Source organism: Delphinus delphis, chromosome 16, assembly GCF_949987515.2.
Source record: "Delphinus delphis chromosome 16, mDelDel1.2, whole genome shotgun sequence".
Classification (NCBI taxonomy): domain Eukaryota; kingdom Metazoa; phylum Chordata; class Mammalia; order Artiodactyla; family Delphinidae; genus Delphinus; species Delphinus delphis.
This window is the reverse complement of record NC_082698.1, coordinates 19261836-19281311: the sequence shown is the minus strand read 5'-3', so window position 1 is coordinate 19281311 and position 19476 is coordinate 19261836. Positions and strand designations below refer to the sequence as shown.

Here is a 19476-nt window from a genome sequence, read left to right as displayed (position 1 = left end):
ACTTACAGAAAGGATGAAAGAAAAGTCTAATGAATACCCAAGATTTACCCACTGTTATTATTTTGTCACAAAACTAATACATCATTTTTGAGATGTAGAGAGGTGCATTTGTATAATACGAATTTCCTTTCCTCTCTCCCTCCCTTCTTTATTTTCTCCCTCCCTCCCTTCTTTCCTTCCTTTCTTCCTTTGTTTTTTTGTGCCAGTAAAAATGTTATGAGAATGGATTAAGTTATATTAATATTGTGACTTCCAGGCATTCAGCTTCCTGGAGTTTGAGGTCTGTTGTTCTATTTGGCTACAAGTTTGGAATATAAGGAATCATGTTTGTGATACCTGCCAGACTGAATATCTCTTGCACCAAATGTGCAAGATACATTATCTCTAATCCTAACAGTGACTGTGCAAGTCCGGGTCTCATCCCTGCCAGTTTACATATTTGGTAACTGACACTCAGAGACTGAGTCACTCAACCTCTCTGGTAAAAACTGCTGATCTGTCTTTTTTTGACTACAAAGCTTTTTTCACAAAGGTTTTGGGGGATTCTCAGAGTGATATTTTAATGTAAGCATATGGAAAGTTTTAGTTTCTGGGACAGTTGCAATGTTAATTTCAGATAATTTCCCTCAACCAAGGAGGTAGGGGAGCAATGGAAGGTGGAGTTTTATGGAAACCATAGTCAGGACTTCAGTGATAGAAACTAAAGATGATGAACTAACCACTCCCAGAGCCCGAGAAGACTCTTTGGGATGGCCTCTTACTAGCCATATATAGTTGGAAAAAAATCACCCTGACTTGCCTCATTTGTGAAATGAATAAACAATCAGTACCTCTTTACCTGGGTTTTCTGGTGAGATTCAATTTTGCGAATTGTTATTACTTTTATGAATACAAGGAACTGATGTACCATTTTATCTGTAGGTGAAGGAGGGAGAGAGAGAGACAGAAGAAAGGTGAGAGTGGACAGGGCATTTTATGTATAGGAGAGAGAGAGGGAGGGAGCGGGAAAGATATAAGTAGGATGACAGCAATCAAGGGAGGCTTACCTTCCTGAAACTGGCAGGGAAGTTGACAGAAACTCACAGTCTAGGGAGAGAAGAAAGGATCTTTCAGGGAATTCAATTAGTTGCCGGTCCCGGAGAACCCATCTCCAGAATTTTCCTTCACGTGGCTGCGGGAGGAGGATGGGTTGGCTTGAGACCTTCAGCAAACTTCTTTCCAGGCCGTGGGGCACCCTGACGCGCGCTCTGGCTTCCAACGCACCCAAGGGACGCTTTTCGGTGCTGCCCGTGTCAGGATTTAAAAAGCCGTGTGCCCGACGGAGGGTAAGGATCTCCAGAGTAACCACTCTCCGAGGTCTTTGCCCAGCTTCTAGATGTTTCTGCGGCACCAGGTGACTCCCCAGACCTCTACCCGTGCTCCAGGACATCACATTGCACTTTGCGGGGTGACTCCTCCGCGCAGGATGCCTGTGTCCACAACTGTGAACTGGTGTGTGCAGGTGAAGTGGCGCACACTGGCTCCCCAGCAACCAACAGAGCTTCAGAAGCGGTGAACTTGGGGGTGCGATGTCACCGAACTCCTTTTCATCCTTTACATTCCTACTGAGATCTGGGCAATAAATAACAAGAATAAAACATATACGTGGTTTTGTCTTTGCGCTCGCGGGATCGTGGCAGGTCCTTTAGAGAAGTGAGGAAATAAATGAAGAGAAATCACGGCGGCCTCGCCGGCTACTTCTGGGGACCCCTGAAATCAGCAGCTGGAATGGCCAGTTTGGAGAGCCCTCGGGTCCGGTCATCTAAGACCTGGGGTTACCAGTCCCACCGACCTGCGGGAATTCCGGGCTTTTCCCCCGCGGGGTCGGGCCCCTCAGCCACCAGTGGCGCTGGCCCGGCTCCAGTCGCGGGAAGGTGCCAAGCCCCGCGCACTTTGCGCTGGCGAAGAGCGCAGACGCCCGGGGCGCGCTCGGTCCGCCCCGCTTGGCAGGAGCGCGCGAAGCCGCGCGCGCGGTCCCGGGGGATAGCCCGGAGGCCGCCCCGCTAGCGGGAGAGGCGAGAACTCGGCGTCCGGCGGCGGACTGGCGTGCGTCTCGCCGCCTCACGCGGTTGCACTGAGCTGCGGGGCGCCGGACCGGGGACCCAGAGGGCGCGCGGCGGCGGGCGGCAGGCAGAGCTCCCCCGACCACCCGGGCGCCCAGGGGCTCCTGCTGGCTGGGAGACGCCCCCTGGCCCCTACCTCTGTTTGGCCCGCCCGGGCGAGCGGGACCGGCGGGAGGAGGAGGAGGAGGTGGGGCCGCCGGGACTGCCTCCTCCCCGCCCCTCGCGTCTCCTCCCCGCGCCACCGGGAAGGACAAGGGGACTGGGCACGGGGACCCCGGCCAGTGAGCGCCCGCGCCCCGGGGTCGCCCCTCGCTCGCGCTCTCCCGCCGCGAGCCCGGGCCGGTCTTGTTTCGCAAGGTGCTGGCCGCAGCCATGAGCCAGGACGCCGAGCCCAGCGGCCCCGAGCAACCGGACAGAGATGCCCGCAGCGTGCCCGGTGCCCCGGCGCCCCCGGCGCCCCCAGGCCCGAGAGGGATGCAGCCGCCGCCACCGCCTCCGCCCCAAGCCGGCCTAACCCAGATCATCCAAAAGTAAGAGGAGGAAAGGGGGAGCGGGGCCCCGGGTGCGCTTGGGGGACAAGCCCCGGGCGCCCCCTTTTGTGGCTTCCTCTCTCCCGTTCCCGCTAAACTTCTCTCGGCCGCCTTGCGTTTGAAGTTTTCTTGCCCGCCCTCTCGGCAGAGTCGGTGTCATTCTGGCCTTTTGTGAGTTTGGGGAGAGGGAAGCCAAGCTATTTGGGGAAAATAATTTTGTTCTTCCTCATCCCCTGTCTCTTCTCTTCGGGGACGTTACCGGGTATTTTGAACTAAATTAACTCAAACTGGGGGGAAATGGCCCAGGGACTATATTTCATCTTTCTAGTCCCAAGAGGCCGCTGGAACGTATGGAGAGCCGTGCGTGTGTGCGCGCGCGTGCTGGAGGGCGTGTAAGTAAAACGCCGCGCGAAGAAACCACCCTTAATGGTGCCCATGAAGTCAAACAGTGATATTGGGTGAAAAGGGTGGTGAGGGTTTGTAGACAACGTATTTTTGCTTTGTCCTGCAAGAAGTGTTTACACTTTCCAAGAAGGCCCTTGCGAAGAGTTTCTAGCCGCGGAACCGTTTTCCATTAAGGTTACCATCTTGTGATTAGGGGGAAACTGTGCGACTTGGGTCGCGAGTTTTCCGGGCCGGCTGTCCCAATGCGTCGAGTAGATTGGGGGTGGTCAGTAGGCTCTGAGAAGCTCTTTCAGCCCATTTGGGAGACGTAAAAGTAAAACGGTGAGGCTTCGTTCATTCTTTCGAAATTTTGTTTGACAGTTTAAGGCCTAGAATGTTGGTTTGTTTGAAGGATCTTTATTCTCCGAAAAGTTTCCCTCAGCTTGTAATGAAGTCCTCAAAACTAGTGTAGTTAGTGTTGGAAAGTCTGAATGATGAGCGGGCGAAACTGGAGAAAATTAAAGAAATACACACAAGCACAGCAAAATCAATCCTATGGAACCGAGCAGGAGTTTTTCGGCACTGCTTTGAGTTACATAAACTTATTAAAATGTAATAAGAGAAATAACCAGTGATGGAGCATAAATGGAAGTAAATATTGTTTTTAAGACTGACTTATGTAATAGAATAGTGAAAATTTAAGTTTGACATCAAAGAACGCTGGTATCGTATTTCAGAACAAAATGGTTCCCTTGTTTTTGACTGGTAGAATATTAAAAGCTCCATTTATGACAACTTTTTGCTTTAGTTTGATTTTATATAACTTTCAACTACTAACAAGTAGCTAACTATTTGAAACTGAAAATATTTTATATTGTTATTCTATTCCCTTTGTTTTGCAAATTTCAGCTAAGATTTACTAAATATGATGGACAGTTTAAGTACATCATTGCTTAAAATTTCTCTTTAGTCCTTAACATAAATATAAACTAACAGAGAAAAAAATGTTTAAAACCTGAGGTTTATTTAGTGAAAGAGAAAAAAAAAATCTAATTGACTGATTATTAACTGGGAAACATCTCATGTTCTTCTTACTGGCCAGTGTCTTGTGGCTTGAAGCTAGGGTGCACATTGAGTTTGCTTTGGTATTGTAGTCACCCTGCATTTTCCTATCATTTACTTTTAATTAGGAAAAAACTAAGAATTTTATGTTCATAGAAAAATCTTTGTAGAGCGGTGACTGATTTTGAAATGTTGCCAGGTTGAAAATAAAGGCCGTTTTTGTGGGAGATGGATCATTTCAAGTGTATTTCAGTTACCTCATGTAATAAGTAATTGACCCTGTAAATTCACCCCCATTTTGAAAATTCCATCCCTGGAATATTTTACTTTAGTAGATAAGCCTGAGCTCTTCAAAGATGGCCCCTTCGGCTAGCAGTCCAGGATAGAGAGACCTCAAAGAGGTGTCTGGCTTGTTTTGCATTGGTGACAGATCAGTGTTCAGGCACCAGGTCCAAAGCTGGTGAATGTGCTCATGGGATTTGATGTTTGTGCACTTATGTTTATTTATTTTTTTTTATACATCTTTATTGCAGTATAATTGCTTTACATTGTTGTGTTAGTTTCTGCTGTATAAAAAAGTGAATCAGCTATACATATACTTGTATCCCCATATCCCCCCCTCTTGTGTCTCCCTCCCACCCTCCCTATCCCACCCTTTTAGGTGGTCACAAAGCACTGTGCTGATCTCCCTGTGCTATGCGGCTGTTTCTTACTAGCTATCTATTTTACATTTGGTAGTGTATATATGTCAGTGCCACTCTCTCACTTTGTACCAGTTTACCCTTCCCCCTCCCCATGTCCTTGCGCTTATGTTTCAAAGTCTTTATTTATAAGGATGATTTGGGGTTTGCACTCCCCTCAGTATCCACTGAAATTCCATGGGAAGCAGACATAACATGGCAAACGCCTTGCAGGTCCATCTTTAATGGGCTGAAACTTGAGCAGGTTATTTTGAAACTGCATAATTTAGTCAGAGCAACCATTTTTATGTAGTTATGAGGTACTGTTTGTATCAGCCATCTTTGAGAAAATGTAGCCGGGAGATTGCCCTCAGCTGCAAAATGAGGTGTCCTCCTCTTGATTTGAGAATTGTGTGAGCTAGAGCTTTGGGTGAAATTCTCCTCTAGTGGATGGCATGTTAAATACATTGTATTGGGGAACCTGCACTTTTTCTAGTTATTTGAGTAAGGTTATAATGTAATTCATAAGAGGAGAAGTTTTGTGTTTTTTAAATTAATTTATTTATTATTTTTGACTGCATTGGGTCTTTGTTGCTGCGCATGGCTTTCTCTAGTTGTGGCGACTGGGGGCTACCCTTCGTTACTGGGGGCTTCTCTTGTTGTGGAGCACGGGCTCTAGGCCCACAGGCTTCAGTAGTTGTGGCTCATGGGCTCTAGAGAGCAGGCTCAGTAGTTGTGGTGCACAGACTTAGTTGCTCTGTGGCATGTGGGATCTTCCTGGACCAGTGCTCACACCTGTGTCCCCTGCATTGGCAGCCAATTCTTTTTTTTTTTTTTTTTAATTTATTTATTTATTTTTGGCTGCATTAGGTTTTCATTGCTGCAGGCGGGCTTTCTTTAGTTGCGTCGAGCAGGGGCTACTCTTCGTTGCACTGCGTGGGCTTCTTATTGCAGTGGCTTCTCTTATTGAGGAGCAGGGCTCTAGGCACGTGGGCTCAGTAGTTGTGGCCTGCATGCTCTAGAGAACAGGCTCAGTAGTTGTGGCACACGGGCTTAGTTGCTCCATGGCATGTGGGATCTTCCCAGACCAAGGCTCGAGCCCGTGTCCCCTGCATTGGCAGGCGGATTCTTAAACCACTGCGCCACCAGGGAAGCCCTGGCAGGCAATTCTTAACCACTGTGCCACCAGGGAAGCCCAAGCGGAGAAGTTTTGATCGCTTTCAAAATGATGAAGATATCAATATTCTTCATGTTACATAGCATTTAAGGATTACAAGAATTTTTTCACTTTTTTAAAAAATAAATTTATTTATTTATTTATGGCTGCGTTGGGTCTTCATTGCTGCGCGTGGGCTTTCTCTAGTTGTGGCGAGCAGGGGCTACCCTTTCTTGTGGTGCGCAGGCTTCTTATTGCAGTGGCTTCTCCTGTTGCAGAGCACAGTCTCTAGGCGGGTGGGCTTCAGTAGTTGTGGCATGTGGGCTTCAGTAGTTGTGGCATGTGGGCTTCAGTAGTTGTGGCTTGCGGGCTCTAGAGCGCAGGCTCAATAGTTGTGGCTCACGGGCTCAGTTGCTCCGCGGCATGTGGGATCTTCCCAGACCAGGGCTCGAACCCGTGTCCCCTGCATCGGCAGGAGGATTCTTAACCACTGCGCCACCAGGGAAGTCCCTTTTTCACTTCTTAATGTCTCTATTTACTGATCTTCATTAATCACGGTTTTCATTTTGGGTATAGTCATGATCATAATAAAAACAGAATCCTATTCACCTATGTTATGTTTGGTCTTAAGAGAATGAGGTGTGACAGTGAATAATGTGACTGACTTTGGTGTTTGTCTTATGGAACCCAGTCTCAGTATTGACGAAGATCGTGCCAAAAGTTAACTACTGTGGAGTTCCTTTGGCCTGTTCAGGTATATTTAGTTTTCTCATTGTTGCATTTTTAGCTTCAGTCAAGCATGGTCCATGACCTCTCTGCTCTTGTTAACCTCTGAATCCGGGCCAATATTCGCATTACCTATGAAGATTATCAGCCATGTTAGACACATATAACTAATATCTTGTAAGATATTTGTTTTAAACTTGCACTCTCTAAGATGGCCAATGTGGAGACATTATTGGATAAAATGTGAAGCATTATGTAAGCCATTTGGGCAACAACTAATATAAATAACACCTTAAGAAGAGATTTGGGATGAGTTTAGGAAATCAGAATAACTTGAAAGCTTAAAAAAAATCTTCATATAAGCAGAAGTAAGACATTGCTGTTGTTGGTGAACATTTTACACGGATTTATCTCCTCAAATATTCACAATATTTTATTTCCAAAAGTATTTTATATTTTAATTTTAATCAAACCTAATTCTTGGTTTATAACAAGTTATTTATTAACTATGATGAACATTAGAAATTACAATTTTAGGTTGTAAGTTCTAAAACTCTCTTCAGAATGAAAACACAGCCATTAGTTCTGTGTGCTGTGTTGAATTCATTTGTCGGATGCAGTTAGAAAGTGTGGTACTAATCATGGTGAAAACCAAACAAGCACACACATCTATGAGGTGAGCACACAGGTGATCTTCCTAAATTATTTGATTTGCCGTGAAATACTCTTGGCTAATGCTTGATATCAGGTTGCATATTTAATTTGCATATAGATGACTTATTTTTTCCTTTACAGATGATTTTGGTATGAAATGAATAAAAATCAATTATGAAAATAGAAAAAGTTTTGGTTTAGCATTTGATAGTTAGCGTCACCTGCATGTGTTTGTGACTTACGAAGATATAAATCCAGCTTTGATTGCTGAAGTTTATAGTCTTCTGCATCGCGTTAGGACACTGGCCAACTGTGTTTTCAGAGCAAAGTGCTCCTTAATTCAGTCTCGAAAATGTTACAAGTAGTCACTCTGATCGCAGATAATTCTACAGACATTTTGCATTTGGAAGGATCTCCATGTAACTCTTAGAGAGTGATACACAGGCAAGTTGTGTGTGATGTCCACCCACTGTGATGGGCATGCTGACAATTACATCCAGAATCGGAGAGGAAATAAGAATTTGCCAAAAAGGGACATTATCTCAACTCAAAGTTGGTCCTTTTCTGGAAGAAGGATGGAATTTCTAACATCAGTGCCACTTTCTAACATTAGTTTGAGTCCGTTTTTAGGGGAAACAGGGATACATTTTAGAAGGAATTTTGAAAATTTTAAACACCATCTTAAACTGCACTAAGACAAGCATTCAGCAGGAGAAAAACATCTGAGAAGATTAAGCGTTTACCCAAAACAGGGAAGGAGAGAGGGTGGGTTCTTTTCTTAGCATTCTGAAAAGTTTCTTTGCTTCATTAGAAAGCCTATTAAGGGTTTTTGTCTTTTTTTTAAGAAATTTTGCTTGAGGGTTTGTTGTGATAAGTATTTTTAGATAGTAAGTGTAGCCATCCAGTTATGAGTTTTTCTCAAATTGCCAAAGAGATCAGTATTATGAAATGTAGTACATTATTCCCATTAGTCACAGTAAATGACTATACCTGTGGTATACGAAGAGTAGTTCTAATGCCATTGCTGCAGGAGAAAAAAAAAAGTCAAATTTTGTTACCCATTTTATTCTTCTATCCACTTATTCTTTTGTTACTGGTTTAGCAGTTTATCAAATTAATAATTTAAAAAGCCCATATCTGTCCGTTGGAATGTGGACTCTGATCTGTTAAGATCTCTTTGCCTATGCATATAAGTCACCAGGGGGGAAAAATAACCCCACCAGGATTGACTCACAGTGAAATGATGCCCCATCATCCAGTTTCTCTCTCTCTCTCTCTCTGATTTATTTTTCTTGCGGCTGTAGGTTCTTTTTTTTTTTTTTTTTTTGGCTGTGTTGGGTTTTCGTTGCTGCACACAGGCTTTCTCTAGTTGTGGCGAGCGGGGGCTACCCTTCAATGCGTTGCGCCGGCTTCTCATTCTGTTGGCTTCTCTTTGTTGCAGAGCACGGGCTCTAGGCACGCGGGCTTCAGTAGTTCTGGCATGCAGGCTCAGTAGTTGTAGCTCGCAGGCTCTAGAGCACAGGCTCAGTAGTTGTGGTGCACGAGCTTAGTTGCTCCGTGGCATGTGGGATCTTCCCGGACCAGGGCTTGAACCCGTGTCCCCTGCATTGGCATTGGCAGGCGGATTGTTTTTTTTTTTTTTTTTTAGAATTAAGAATTTTAAGATATGTGGATTTTTTAGAAGATGTTGGGGGTAGGAGTTTATTAATTAATTTATTTATTTTTGCTGTGTTGCATCTTCATTTCTGTGCGAGGGCTTTCTCTAGTTGTGGCAAGCGGGGGCCACTCTTCATCGCGGTGCGCGGGCCTCTCACTATCGCAGCCTCTCTTGTTGCGGAGCACGGTCTCCAGACGCGCAGGCTCAGTAGTTGTGGCTCACGGGCCTAGTTGCTCTGCGGCATGTGGGATCCTCCCAGACCAGGGCTCGAACCCGTGTCCCCTGCATTAGCAAGCAGATTCTCAACCACGGCGCCACCAGGGAAGCCCAACAGGCAGATTCTTAACCACAGCGCCACCAGGGAAGTCCCGGCTGTAGGTTCTTGACTCCAACTAAACTAATATTTCTTCCCTGCCCACAACAGCTAGTCCTCAAGTAAACAAACCAATATAGCTCAATTCAAGGCTTTGATAAACAAGAGTCTACAAAATGTTAGGAACTGAGATCTAACCAAGGGATAGAATCAAAACAGACTGAACTAAACTTGGAAAGCAAGAATGGAAGAAGCTTGAGATAGTGGAGTTAAAACCCCAAAGACAAATTCAGAGGTAGGGCTCCCCCTCCCTTCATCCTCCTTGGTCCCCCTGTTAGGCAAAAGCTTGAAGGGGTCTCCTGTGCCACAAAAATCCCACTTAATCTGATTTTTTATTTCCTGCCACAGTAATTATTTTGCTTGGGATGGTCTAGCTGATACAATTTCGTGTATTTTAACAGGGGAGGTTGCTGTAGGTCCACAGCTGCTGTGAGTGACATGGTAGCTGTGTTCAGAATAGCACGTTGAAAAATTTTGCAGAAAGTAAAGTGGTCCTTATTCCAGAATCGGGGCAAAAGACCGTACTTAGTCGCTTGTAGAAAGGAGCACATGGCAATTCCCTTTCTGGTTAATGAACCTGGCTGGGTCTTGATGATGTGTGTGTTGTTATGGAAGCTCATATTTCTTGTTCCCACCAGTGAGAAGACTGGGAAATCCTGACTTTAATTGAGAAGGCACATTTTTCCATCAGGAATGTGAATTTGGTTTCCAGCCGCCACCAAGGGGGTATTGGCGGTGGGCTGGTATTTTGCCTGGCTCAACCGTGGTCACTGTTTAAATTCCACCCAACTAAGGTTTCAGTCTTCGACATTTACAAGACAGCAAGTTTGGGGTATTTTGGATTTAATGCGTATGTCCATCTAATAGGATAAAGTCTTTACAGTGGCAGAAGTTACAGCCAAGTTAATTCATCCTCCCCTTTCCTATAATTCCTGCTGGATTTTATAAGATAAATAAGTCCCCTGATGGTTTACAAGGCAACTTTTCCAACTCGCTGACAGCAGCTCCGTCAGGGGGAGGGTACATATTGATGTGAATGTACTTTATGAGCAAAAAGGGAGCTGTTAAGCAAGTTGTATGAGGATGTGGTAATAACTTGTAGCTCAGTTTGCCAAATAAATCTTTCCATGTGTTCAGAAAGAAAAGGCCTGGGGTCGTGCCTGTGTTTGGGGGTGGTTTTCACCTCGCGAAGATAGTTTTCACGCCACTTTCCCCTTCTTTTATGTGGGTATTTGCTTCGGGGATGCACCAGGGCCATTTGCTACTGCCCTTTCTTTGCACCTGCTTTCTCTCCATCACAGTAATGACCCACCAGTTCTCAGTTGCCGCTTCCACTCTGGTCCGAACCTAGAAACCTCCATTCACAGCTGTCTGAACATCTTAAATGCTTTTCAGTTGTGCAGCTTGTCTATAGACGGTCTTCCAGATATGTTTTTGGTTCTTATTGGACCCGCCCTTAAACCTGACCTCCAGTGTCATGATGCTGAAAGAGTAGACTAGGTAATATATATTTTAAAGATGTGTTCGTTTCACGAAGTTACTTCTTTTGCTTTATTTTGAATTCATTATTGAATAGAACGATAGGTAGGATCTTCCCAGTGTTGTCAAGTGTAAAATGAGCATCTTTGTAAATTAATTATTGGGTTTCTGACAAAGAGGGTCAGAGAGGAAAAGGAAACCCTGGATTGGGAGTAGGTGATCTGGACAAGCCAATTAACCTTCCTAATCCTGCTTCTCCAGGGATTGGAAATGATCGGTGTCAGTTCCTTCCAAGAATAAAATTATGTGACTCCCCAGGAATATCGCTGAGTGATTATCACTGTAGAATGCCTCCCCTCGCCTCCTAGACATCTGATGGAGAATGAGTTACGTTTTAATCAAGGGCATAGGTACATGTTTGTGAGATGGATCACTCACAGAAACAATAACGACAAAAAGAGAATTAAAAGCTTCCTCCAACACTTGCAAAGTATATTTGGATCAGTGACATAATTTTAAGACGGAAAAGTAGCCACTCATGTCAGTGAAAAGGAGGGCGTTTTATACTGTTTTCTAATTATTACAAACTTTAAAAAATAAAAACAATTATTTTGGAATGTTAATTATTCTGGAATCTTAAAGTGAATAGTTGAGTTTGCAAAAAGAGTACTGTTCTCAATTCGGAGACAGATCCAGTAATTTTCACGTGTCTAAATTTGATTGTATTAAACACAGGCAGGTGGGAGTCTGTTTGGTGATGTTATTATTTTTAGAGGCAGAAAACATAAGCATAGGCTGACAGATGTTTCTGAGAGGCTACCAGCTGCCCCAAGTAGGACTCGGTAAACGATGCTGTGTGTTCAGTTATCACAGCGTGGGCTGCACCCAGAGCTCACGGCCAAAAAACACTTTGCAAAGAGATCACGGTTATCCAAAAGCTGGGCCTCAGGTTTCCGTGTGGCCTCCTTGAATTGACGAGACCAAACATTGTTTCCAGAGCCTTCTAAAGACCGGGTCTCCTCGGGCCCCTACGTCCTCCCGGGCTGGCAGGGTTGCTGATAGGCTGGAGTTATGGAGAACCTTTATTTGATACTTGAAAAGAGATTTTTTTTACTTTCTATATGAAACGGGAGAGGGGTTGTGTGATTAAATCTTGATTTAGAGACTTTACATAATGAGGATGAACGTAAGATATTTATTGCAGCATTGTCTAGAAGAGCAGAGAATTAGAAACCACCCAGATGTTTCTCACTGAGAAAATAAATCATGTGCAGGTATAATATCGTGTGCCATTCAGCCATTAGAATGGTGCCATTATTCTGTATTTATTAATATGGAATGTAAACCATATAATGTTGTTAACTAAAAAAAATTACAAGCAGCATGTGTACAGGGATCTCATGTTCTTTAAAAAACGTGTATGAGCATGTGCCAGTGCCTGCAAGCCTGGAAAAGCATCTAAAGAATAAATATAAAGACAGTAACAGGGGTGCTAACTCTAGGTGGCGTAATTATAGTGGTTTGTCTTTTTTTTCCGTTTTTTTAAAAAAATTAATTAATTAACTTAATTTTTTGGCTGCGTTGGGTCTTTGTTGCTGCACGTGGGCTATTTCTAGTTGGGGTGAGCGGTGGCTACTCTTCGTTGAGGTACGCAGGCTTCTCATTGTGGTAGCTTCTCTTGTTGCAGAGCACGGGCTCTAGGCACTCAGGCTTCAGTAGTTGTGGCTTGCGGGCTCAATAGTTGTGGCTCGTAGGCTCTAGAGCGCAGGCTTAGTAGTCGTGGCTCACAGGCCCAGTTGCTCTGCGGCATGTGGGATCTTCCCAGACCAGGGCTTGAACCTGTGTCCCCCTGCATTGGCAGGCAGATTCTTAACCACTGTGCCACCAGGGAATCCCTTCTTTTTGTACTTTTTTTTTTTCGTGAGCATGTATTAATTTTCTAATCAGAGGAAAAAAACTACTTGCATTTTTATTTATTTATTTAATTTTTTTTTTAATGAACTCTATTCTTCTAAAACTGTTTCTTTTTTTATATAAATGTATTTATTTTATTTATTTATTTTTGGCTGCATTGGGTCTTCGTTGCTGCACGCGGGCTTTCTCTATAGTTGCGGTGAGTGGGGGCTACCCTTCGTTGTGGTGCGCGGGCTTCTCATTGCGGTGGCTTCTCTTGTTGCGGAGCACGGGCTTTAGGCACGCGGGCTTCAATAGTCGTGGCTCGTGGGCTCTAGAGCGCAGGCTCAGTAGTTGTGGCGCATGGGCTTAGTTGCTCCGTGGCATGTGGGATCTTCCCAGACCCGGGCTCGAACCCGTGTCCCGTGCATTGGCAGGCGGATTCTTAACCACTGCGCCAACAGGGAAGCCCACTACCTGCATTATTAAAAACAAAAATAGGAATAGACTTTTCACGTTGGCATTGCACATTGTCTTTAAGACTGAATGAGCCATTAGCATCTTAGATTTTAGACCTGGGAGGCATCTGAAAGCTGCTTTAGCCCAGCCCTCCTGTTTTTCTAGGTAAGGCAAGTGAGCATGGGAGAAGTCAAGAGAATTGTTTGAGGTCACACAGCAAGGTAATGGGCAGGCTGGGATAAGCATCCTCATATTTCCGTCTGTTGCGTTTTCTGCTGTTTGCCCTTTTTTCTGCCTGGAAATGGGAGAGAGAGAAATGGAGAACATTCATAAACTGACCTTTTATCTGCCGGCTGTAGTCTGCTCAGCCCCCAAAAGAGAATTTTGAAAAGCATCTTTGGGTACGTTATCTCCTCCCATATCTCCCCCCAAAGGTCTTTCTGCACGTGGGGGTAGACTGGGTCTCTCTGGGGCATCTCATGCTCTGTTCCATCCTTCCAAACAGAAGCAGAGCATCACATATTTTTCTCCTGAGCATTTGAAAGTAAATTGCATCACCATAATCCTGTTATCATATCTAAGAAAATTAGTCTTAGTTAAATGAGTTTTCTAATAAACACTTGATTTTTAACTTTTTCCAGTTGTCAGAAAAATGTCTCATATAACGATTTTTAAACCCCCCTGGTTCAAGTTCACAGGGCATTTGTTTGTTTATGATGTCTCTTTTTTTTTGTGGTACGCAGGCCTCTCACTGTTGTGGTCTCTCCCGTTGCGGAGCACAGGCTCCAGACACGAAAGCTCAGCGGCTCAGGGGCCCAGCCGCTCTGCGGCATGTGGGATTGTCCCGAACCGGGGCACGAACCCATGTCCCCTGCATCAGCAGGCGGACTCTCAACCACTGCACCACCAGGGAAGCCCTATGATGTCTCTTTTAATGTAGCAAGTGTACCTGCTCTTTTCTACTCTTCGTGACCAAAGATTCCCTACTGGTTGTCTTGTAGAATGAACCATGATCTGGATGTGTCTGTTGTTTCCTCATGACCAGATTCAGGTGAAGCACTTTGGCAAGGATCCACATACAACGGGTAATGTGTGTTCCGCTAAGTTTCATCCCTTGGTTAACACGGTCATTGCCAGATCTCTCTATCACTACGGGACATTTTTCTCTTTGTGATTAGTAAGTTGTCTTTGGGAGTGATACCGTGAGACCCTCTGAATATCCTGTTTCCCAACTAACTTTCAGCTAGTGGTGTTATCTTTTAATTTGACCATGTTTAAAAAAAAACTCCTCAATGAAATATGTGGAACTGGAGCAATAACTACATATCACTTTAGAATGGATTAGTTTGTATATGTAGGTTAAATCAGACAGCCTTGCAAATATGTTTGCCTTGTACCAGCCCGTAGATATGATTTGCATCCTCTGTTTTTTTCTCGTCTTGACTTGATAGGAACTTAATTGATGGGCCTGCCACTTTCCATTTAACCCCTCCAGCAGACATTCTATCCCGGGCTGCAGTACTTTTTAATGTCCATACAAAGTGAATATATAAATCTGTTTTAATGCTGAAGGCAGTGAATGGGCAGTATGTAATTTTTGCTAGCTTGCACAATTTTGGGGGCATCCTCAAAGCTCTGTTGACTCTTTGCAGAAACCTTTTATCCCCCTTTTCGAAATCACTATGTGAAGGCGATTTTAAAAATGACTGATGACTTGCCCTGGAACCTAAACTGGATGAGTCCTTGAGCTGCTCTGTGACTACCGGTTTATTCATGTTTTTCAGATTTAAATTACACAGCTATTTTTGCCTTTTCCAGATTGGTACTCTTATTTTCATGCACAAAATATGTATGGGTGGGGAAAGTGGTGTGGAGTAATGAAAAGAATCAGGAGCAGGCATGCTGTATGTTCTATGTTCAGCTTTGCCACCACTAACCCTGAGCCTCAGTGTTCTCATCTGGAAAAGGGAATAGTAATAATAACATGAATAACAACTAACATTCATTGAGTGATTCCTGTGTGTCAGCTACTAGTCTAAGCACTTTATATATGTATAATCCATTTAATCATTTAATCCAACAATAATCCTGTGAGGCTAGTTATTCTCCCCATTTTACAAATGAAGAAATCAAGTCACAAGCTTAAAAGGACTCAACAAAGCTAAGAAAAATAGTATTTATGAAAGAACTGGTGGGGTGGGGCTGGGATGGGAGGATGTTATATAATACAGGTGATCATGTCATCTCTATGTAAATATCTACATCCTCAAAATAATTTATAGAAAACCTATTATTTGCAAAGAAAATATTATGGAAAAAACTGCGGAAATAAATGTGAAACTAGGCCAAATTTAATTTGAGACAAACTAAGCAGTCCAATTAAAAAACGCCTTTTTCCGTTTTTTGTAGCTTTAAGTATTCCTTTTTGGTTTTGAAATCCACATCCCAACTTAAATTCCATGAGCAAATCTGACTCTGGCGTTTGATTCACTGTCTTATTCTGCTTGTTATACATGTCAGGCAAGATCTGAATTTGATGCTTATGGAGAGTATATAAACACTAATCACTCAGCGTGTGCTAAAATGATAACATATGATCGTTTGATTTGCAAAGTGAGCCTCTGCCAGACCATTTTTGAACCAATTCAAAAAACCAGGATTCAGCAATGATTAAAGTGTCCTAGGCTCCTATTAATAGCAAAAAGAATTTCTGACTTGAAACATGGCCACATCAAGCTCGCTTAGTCTCCACCAGACATACTCTTGAATGGTTTTAGCAGACATTGTTACAGGTGTTCTTTTGCTTTAAGAAACTGTTGAATGTAAAAAGCAGACTTAATAGAATCAATAAATCAGGGAAAGACTGTTTGCTTTTGACCTTCAAAAGGGGTTATAGCAAAGATCCTTTAAACAGTGAGTTCCGCAGTATATTTAGAAATTTAATAAGTCTAAGAATTTAGACGTCCAGTGATAATTTTTAAAACATTTTTTGGTCTTTTTTTTTTTCAATTTTACAGAGGTATAATGGAAGTACACTAAGCTGTACATGTTTAAAGCATCAATCAAACAATAGAGATAGTAAGAGTTTCTTCATGCCTTTTATAATTTATCCTTCTCTCTTTCCCTTAAGCCCCTTCCTCTCAAGCTACTAGTGACCTGCATTTTCTAGAATTTCATACAAATGGAATCACAGTATGTACTCCTTTTGTTGCCTGGCTCTTTCACTCAGCATAATGATTTCTGGGGAAATAGTATTTTTAAAAACTGTGATAAAATACGTGTAACATTAACCATTTTAACTATTTTAAAGTGTAATTTAGTGGTTTTAAGTACATTCACAATGTTGTTTAACAGCTACTACTATTTAGTTCCAGAACATTTGCATCACCCCGAAGGGAAGCCCTGTCTCCATTAAGCAATTATTCCCCATTCCCTCCTCTCCCAGGCCTTTGGTAACCACTAATCTGCTTTTTACTGTCTCTATGGACTTGCCTATTCTAGACAGTTCATATAAATGGAATCATACAATATGTGGCCTTTTGTATCAGGCTTTCTTTCACTTAGCATAATGTTTTCAAGGTTCATCGATGTTGTAACATGTATCAGTACTTCATTCCTTTTTATTGCTGAGTAAAATTCCATTTTATGGAGAGACAGTGTTTTGTTTTTCCATCCATCAGTTGATGGATTTCAGCTGTTTCCACCTTTGGACTATTGTGAGTAATGCTGCTATGAATTTTGTGTGCAAGTGTTTGCTTGAACATCTGTTTCCAATTCTTTTGGGTATGTATCTTGAAGTGGAGTTGCTGAGTCATATGGTAATTCTGTGTTTAATTTATTGAGGAACTTCCAAACTGTTTTCCAAGTGGCTGCACAATTTTACATTCCCACCAGCAGTGAATGAGGGTTCCAGTTTCTCCACAACCTTGCCAACACTTGTTATTTTCTGTTATTTTTAAAAAATCATGGCCATCCTAGTGGGTATGAAGTAGTATCTCATGGTGGTTTTGATTTGCATTTCCCTAATGACTAATGATGTTGAGCATCTTTTCATGTGCTTGTTGTATTTATATCTTCTTTAGAGAAATGTCAATTCAAGTCCTGTCTCTTTTTAAATTGAGATGTTTATCTTTTTGATGTGAAATTGTGTGTCCTTTATAAATTCTGGATACAAGACCCTTATCAGATAGATGATTTGCAAGTACTTTCTCCCATTCTGTGGGTTTTCTTTCTGCATACGATTTTAAGGTTCGTCTGTTCTTTTGCATATATCAAAAGTTTGGTCCTTTTTATTGCTGAGTGGTATTCTATTTTACGGATACGTCATAAATTATTTATCCACTCACCTGTTGATGGACATTTAGGATGTTTCTAATTTTTTGGCTATTACAAATAAAGCGATATGAATATTCCTTTGCAAGTTTTAAAGTGGACATGTCTTTTAGATTTCTTGGGTAAACATCTAGGCCAATGATAATTTAACCTTTTGGGAGCACAGATGTTATACATAAGAATCATTTTTTTTTTGGTTGAAAACACCTTTGAATTTTTATGACTGTGTCTTTGAATGGAACTTATTAATATGAGCCTTCAAGGCTTTTAAAGAACACACACTTTATCATCTAAGTTTTCAGTGTCAGTTACTCATTAGCTTATTTTCCTTCTATTGGTGACTCATCTTTCAATAATTTTTCATTTGACAAATAATTATTACCCTGGAAATTGGGATACAAGATGAATAAGAAAACAAAACTTCAAGCTGAAAGGCGCCCTAGAGATCCTCTAATTCAGTGATCTTGTTTTGTAGAAAAGGAAGCCAGGTTCAGAAGGAAGACCAGATTTACCAAAGACCACTCAGCTGCCAGAGAAGCTAAGTGAGCAGAGAAAACATACATGCCTGTGAGGGTAACTTTAAGTCTCCTAGCGACGAGGGGTCTACAGATGCAGCAGTGCAGGGGGTGAGTGGATAGCTCTGCTTTCCTGCCATGCTGTACGGTTCACAAGGCACTGTTAATCCTCCAACAACCCTGTGAAGTAGGTAGGGATTAAACAAGTCCTAGTAGTTCAGGGTCCTCAAGCCAGCGACTGGAGAGCCCAGGCTCAGAGCCAGGCCCTCTGACCCATTCCAACGTGCGCCGTCCCCTTCCTTCAGAACACCCTACCCACATTTCGTGCCCACTGCCGCTGCCTCAGGCCTCTCAGCTTCTCCCCTGCCTCCGATGGAGCCTGTCCTCAGACTGTTCTTTTCTCCATACCAGCACAGCCTTCGCCTTGTCATCTGCTTACTTAAAGCCCTGCGGTGCCTTCTCATTGCCTGTAGCTCGAGATTCGGATGCTGAGAAGCCCCTTCTGGCCCTGCCCCCACTAGCTCTCCAGTCTGGACTTGCTGTTCTGTCTTGGCTGCCCTCCTGCTTCGTCCCTGTCCTCAACTGGAACATGCCTTTTGTCTTCATGGATTCTGCTGACTCCCCTCTTCTAGGGAGATTTCCCTGGCCCCAGGCAGGAAGGGGGCGTTGGGTGCCTGTTTCCTAGCATGCTCCATGGCCTCCCCGTGCTCACCTCTGTGGATCTCCTCTAAAGGCCCTGCCACGTCCCTGCAGGCAGGGCCACTGTTGTTCATCTTGGTGTCCTCAGCATCTGGCAGGGTCCCTGACACCTAGTTTGTTGAACACCTGAGAGAAGGAGCAAGTTACCTGCAACCTAACTTTTGATCTCAGTGACTTTGTGATGAGAAAATCCACTCATCACAGGAGGGTCTCATGGCTGAGAATTGATGTGAGACCAAAGCTTGGTTTTCTCCAACTTACGCTTTCTTTGGGTTGCCAGTCTGAAAGGGCTAGAGAGACACAGCTAGTCTGCCTTTGTGTTTGGAGAGGTGGGATAAGTGGTGGTGGTGGTGTGTGTGTGAGCCACAAACTCAGGCAGCAAGAAGCCCAAGCTCTGGTCTGGGCTCCACCTTCAAGGCACACGTGCGCCGAGGTGCAGGGTTTCTGAGAGAGTGTGGGCTTCTTACAGGACGCGGGGTTGAGTGTAACAGTCAGCGACATGACACAGGGACAGGAATATAGGAAGGACACGCTGAATACATGTTTGTCGTAGCGTAACCTGGCTTTCTGTCTCACTTGGCCATCTCCAGCCAGGGGCGTAATTGTGCCTTTAAAGGTACAGGCAGTTTCCAGGCTGAATTTCTTCTGTGAGATTCAGTTCAAATAGGGGAGATGGTGGACATGACCACCTGGAACACCCCTTAAGCCCCATGGCATCAAAGTTTTCAACAACAGAAATTCTTATGACAAAAAAGGTTTTTAAGCCCTAAGTGAA

At 43.6% G+C, this 19476-nt stretch overlaps 1 protein-coding gene across 1 annotated transcript in view; it reads left to right on the top strand.

The window, feature by feature from the left end:
* Positions 1-2474: 2474 nt before the first annotated feature.
* RBM20 (RNA binding motif protein 20) overlaps positions 2475-19476 on the top strand; it is a 216555-nt gene continuing 199553 nt past the window's right edge. Inside the window, exon 1 of the mRNA XM_060033566.1 lies at positions 2475-2632. Coding sequence (XP_059889549.1) covers positions 2475-2632 — 158 coding nt within the window. The remainder of the gene's footprint in view (positions 2633-19476) is intronic.